Source organism: Lygodium microphyllum, chromosome 29 (assembly GCF_053477565.2).
Source record: "Lygodium microphyllum isolate KBCC chromosome 29, Lygodium_microphyllum_v1.1.10, whole genome shotgun sequence".
NCBI classification, from domain to species: Eukaryota; Viridiplantae; Streptophyta; class Polypodiopsida; order Schizaeales; family Lygodiaceae; genus Lygodium; species Lygodium microphyllum.
In genome coordinates, this window is record NC_141163.1 from 85,159,497 (window position 1) to 85,164,267 (window position 4,771).

General features: G+C 40.8%; 1 protein-coding gene across 3 annotated transcripts; it reads left to right on the forward strand.

Moving 5' to 3' along the window:
* Positions 1-865: 865 nt before the first annotated feature.
* On the forward strand, positions 866-4,097 carry LOC148010864 (N,O-diacetylmuramidase-like). 3 transcript variants are annotated; one of them, XM_087671741.1, is made up of 4 exons: positions 866-938; positions 1,770-2,020; positions 2,679-2,876; positions 3,119-4,097. In XM_087671741.1, the coding sequence occupies exons 1-4, from the start codon at positions 868-870 to the stop codon at positions 3,439-3,441; spliced, it is 843 nt and encodes a 280-aa protein (XP_087527867.1). In that variant the 5' UTR covers positions 866-867; the 3' UTR covers positions 3,442-4,097. The 3 variants fall into 3 exon arrangements, with proteins under 3 accessions (XP_087527867.1, XP_087527869.1, XP_087527870.1); XM_087671743.1 differs by having other exon boundaries at positions 887-938; positions 1,764-2,020; XM_087671744.1 differs by lacking the exon at positions 866-938 and adding an exon at positions 949-1,068 and having other exon boundaries at positions 1,764-2,020.
* The last annotated feature ends 674 nt before the right edge of the window (positions 4,098-4,771 follow it).

The following is a 4,771-nucleotide window of genomic DNA, read 5'->3' on the forward strand; positions in this document are numbered from 1 at the left end:
TTCTAAGGAATATTCCCTAGAAATAAAGAGTGGGATGAGAAAGGTCAATATTCGCAATGTCATCAATTGGAAACAAATGCTGCTGGGAGATAGAGGCAGCACAAATGAAGTGTGTGAGAAAGTTTGGTCCATACTAAGAGCCCTTGTAGCTCAAGTTATTTGGTCGTTTTTTAGAAATGAAGTTGTGCATGGCAAAGCCAAGCAAATCAAAGGATTTTTAGCTTTTTGCAAAGCTGGGGGGGGGGTCTTTGTTTGAGCTCAACTCAAACCTTGCTCGAAGGAGATGTCTACTAAAGATGAGGCCTTCAAGCCGGTTTGCAAGCTTCTTACTTAGGAAGTTAATCTAAACATATCTGGTCTTGAGATGGCCCACCGTCTTTGGGACATGTAAATATAATGTTGATAATTTAAATATTTCTATACATATCGGGTCTTGATATTGCCCACCGTTTTGGGGACATGGAAATATGAGGTTGATAATCCGAATCTCGGGTCGGGCATTACGGAAATGTTACCTGGCCGTTCTTATGACTTTCGCTTTGAAAAGGGGATGGATAATGAGCGTGCGCTGGCATTAGCCGAAAATCCCAGGCTTATCGTCAAATATGTGAATATTACTATATCGATGATATCCATAACTGATTAATGTAAGAAATACCAACGACTTTCGGTGACAACCTCCCTGCTCATCAGGAAGACCAGCGACTTTTTGTTGACATCTGCTTGAAGACTAACCGCTGAGAAAAGGCCACGTGGAAGCTTTTGACTGGGTCAATAACCCATTGCCGCCCTCACCCGGCATGCAACCCCCCCCCCCGTCTCTCTCTCTCTCTCTCTCTCTCTCTTTCTCAAAATCCACATATATATATGGCTAGGCAAGCACATACTGGTAGTCTGCAGCCCGTCATCAGCAAGGCGCTCTCTCTAGCAATCGTTTGGTGATCTCTCTCTCTCTCTCTCTCTCTCTCTCTCTCTCTCTCTCATCCATCTACGCAATCTCAATTCAGCGTTAACACTCGTCAGGCTGTCTATTGTAAACGTACTCCACATTAATAAGTGTTTAGACTTGTAAGTATTTCTGATCCTTCTACATAATCCACAAGTTCACCACATCTACTTCTTGTTGAAACTTACTTCTCTAAACACTATCTTTATCAAGTATTATTGGGCCTTTGAGTATCACTCTTAGCATCCATACGTTCTTAAACTCATCCTCAACTAGAGAGCAATACTCTTAGCATCTATCTTTCTCAATACTATATATAGTCTAGGTCAATACGCCTGACTCCCTTCTTGACACAATCATGCTATATTGATGGTGCTATGTTTGAATACATATATAATCATTAAATGTTTCCAATTAAAGCACATAACAATGTAAGTAGCCTTATGTGTATGCAAACATTTGAGCATCATGCACGTTTCACGTAAAGCTCTTTTTGTGATTATGAGAAATTAAATGTTATTTTCTTGGTAACTTTAATTCTTGTCGATATAGATGCTACACTTAGTTGAATGATGTTATAATCATCTTATTCCAATTAAGAGTTGCCAACCATGGGATAACCCTCCTCTTCTCCTTACTAAACATTGACTTATATTCATAACAGAATATCTCTAATGTATCGTTTATATCAAGAGAACATCAATGCTCAAGAGTGAATATTTATGCACAAGAGAGAATTGCAAATCAAGAGACAATATTACATGGTATTCTTTGTACTTGGAAAAGGGCCGTTTGAAATAGGTGTTGCTTTTTGTAGGATCAGGACCATAAAGATGAAGAAGGTGAACACCAACTATGTCAATACACTCAAATTTATTATGTTATGGATTCCTTCAATTAGTCACCTTATTAGTGCTACACAAGACGTTAGCAAAGGAGGCATTACAACTCGACGATTACTTCAAAGCGGAGTCCAAGGCATGGATGTGAGTGCATATCAAGGAAATGTGGACTGGCAGACTGCATATGGTAATGGTGCAAGATTTGCTTACATCAAAGCCACAGAGGGAGAAGGTAAAAGCAACTAATAACACATGCTCCCTTCTTTCTTCTCTCTGTATGTGTGATTGACGTGCTTGGGTGTTTGTCCTCACAAGCGTTCATTAACATAAACATGAGGTTTACGCTAACCAAAAAAGGGTAATTTTGAAGCAATCGTCCGTTTGCCATGTATTGTGCTTTTGTGCTAGGAAAATTTAAGCCTGTGGGTTTGAGGTATTTGGAGCAATCAAAAGTGATGCAAGAGTGTCCCTAAATGCTATCCTTTTATACATCCACAAAATTAGTCATAGATAAAGTGTTAATGTTTGGCATGATGGCGTAGAGGAGGTATGAACAAACCCCTTATGTTACGGGTGAGCTCTAGCCAAACATCAATATTGTGCGTACTAATGCTAGTGATTGTGATGGATTTATCTATTAGGGCAAAGAAACAACAACCCCTAATGGGGCCCTAATGTGACGAAATGCTAATTGTGAGTCTAGCCATAGAGATCACTGAGCAACTAAATCTAGCCAGTTTCTTTATTAATGTGAGGACGCCATAATTTGATTAATTAACCTACAAAATGGCAGTTTATCAAAGGAAAGAGGTTTGTGAAATCGTACACTTAGCATCTTTGTCATGTTGTCCGACGGTAAAACGTCTTCATTTCTTGGCATGACGAGGCAGACTACACCAACCCTTATTTTGCACAGCAATACGATGGTTCCTATAATGTGGGCATGATACGGGGGGCATACCACTTTGGGCGGCCGGATGTCTCGAGCGGCGCAAGTCAAGCCAGTTACTTTGTGAGCAATGGGGGAGGGTGGTCGAGCGACGGGAAGACACTCCCGGGGGCACTGGACATAGAATACAACCCTTCAGGCAAGCTTCATGATTACGTATCAATTCGGTCATGACCATCTATAATTTCACTGACGGTGTGTGTATTCATGATCTATCTATCTATCTATCTATGTAACTGTCTACATTCTACTACCTGTCTACGTAACTATCTATCTGGAGCGACTGTCTGTGTAGTGATCGACTGTCTAAAAACTATCTATCTATCTATATATTAATTATGTATTCATGCTCACTAACTATCCATACCCACGTCCATACAGGCGATACATGTTACGGCCTATCGCCGGCCGCCATGGGGGCGTGGATCCAAGACTTCGTGAACACTTACAATAGCCTCACGGGAGTCTACCCGGTCATCTACAGCACTGCCAGCTGGTACAACCAATGCGTGGGTACCTACGGCGACTTCAGCTCCACTTGCCCTTTCTGGATCGCCTGTTACTGCAGCTCCGTCAACTCCTTCCCTTACAACTGGGGCATCTACACCTTCTGGCAGTATGCAGATAGTGGCACCTTCCCTGGTGACCAAGACGTCTTCAATGGCTCCTTTGAGCGCTTGCAAGCCCTTGCTACCAACGGTTGATACTTTGGATAATATTCGCCATCGAATATGCATCCCTCACGCAAGAAGCTGATCGCAACCATGCCGCCGCTTAATTACTTGCTTCATGATCCAACTATAATATATGCAGAATACATATGGTCCAACTGATACGCAATAAACTTACAGTAGATGCAGATCAATATATGGTCCAACTTATACACCATAAACTCCTCCAACTTCATTGTAATAATACCAAGCTTGTCATAATAAATTAGCTCACTTATTGCGTGCAACATCCAAGACCTTTCTTTAGTTTTGCTTAAAGTTCCTCTATATTGCAGTACACATGAGCCCTTAACATTATGTATTGTTCAAAGCCATCATGGTTCTATGGAGGAAATCATGTATTGTTCAAAGCCATCATGATTCTATGGAGGAAATCATGTGCATGGAGTGTTCCTTACATCCCCATTGATTGCGACTTAGTATTGTCCCCATTTGTAACGAAAACTAGAGAGCACGTATGCACCAACTCCATGTTTCTTTTGTATCCATGATGTCCCCCGCACCTGCTATGGTATGATCCTTTCATGGGTTGTTGCAACTATCATCCTCACCATCTTTTCAAGTCCCCCTCTATGTAACAAAAACTAGAGCAACCATGTGTTATAAAAGCAAACTCTATTGGGATGAGAGAACAGAGATGGATGACAATCAGATTGACACACATAAATGAGCAATACTCTAAACTTATATGATATATTAAAGAGCACACACATATATACAAACAATAGTGAATGCCAGGAGCTACTAGAGGTACATACACCTATTAAAGTGATCGCACCTATAAATATCTCATCTGATCACCACCTAAATATCTAGGTTAGCTATGTTAATGTTTCTTTGACACATTGAATTTGATCTAGATATGTTATGCCAACATTTCCACCCATTACAAAAGGGCCAAGTTGTATTCCTACTCTCCCTCTCACCCCCCCCCCCCCCCCCCCCCCCCCCCCCCCCCCCCCGCCCCACAACACCCACCAAGACAAAGAAAATGTCATTTTATTTTACACTAATACTAGACTTAAATATTTATGAGTGACTTCCCTCCCCTTACCCCCCTAAAACCCCAAAAATTATTGAGTGTGAATAAGATGAGAAAGTGTATATGGGAGAAGCATTTTTAGGTAGAGATATGATCTATGATCTAATATATATAATCCCCTTTGAAAGTGTGGCTCTCACTTCCTAGTTTAGTTGTGAATTCACGCTTTCTAGTAAAGATAGAGATCTCCAATCAAGGTAAGATAGGTAAGTCTTTTACTATTTTTTTTCTAGAATTATTAGTTTAATTTTTACTTACCAC

Excerpts from the sequence above, each read along its gene's own strand:
- LOC148010864 (XM_087671741.1), top strand. The coding sequence starts at position 868 with ATGGCTAGGCAAGCACATACTGGTAGTCTGCAGCCCGTCATCAGCAAG. Across the intron at positions 2,021-2,678 it reads CAAAGCCACAGAGGGAGAAG|ACTACACCAACCCTTATTTT; the intron begins GTAAAAGCAACT and ends ATGACGAGGCAG. Across the intron at positions 2,877-3,118 it reads CATAGAATACAACCCTTCAG|GCGATACATGTTACGGCCTA; the intron begins GCAAGCTTCATG and ends ACGTCCATACAG.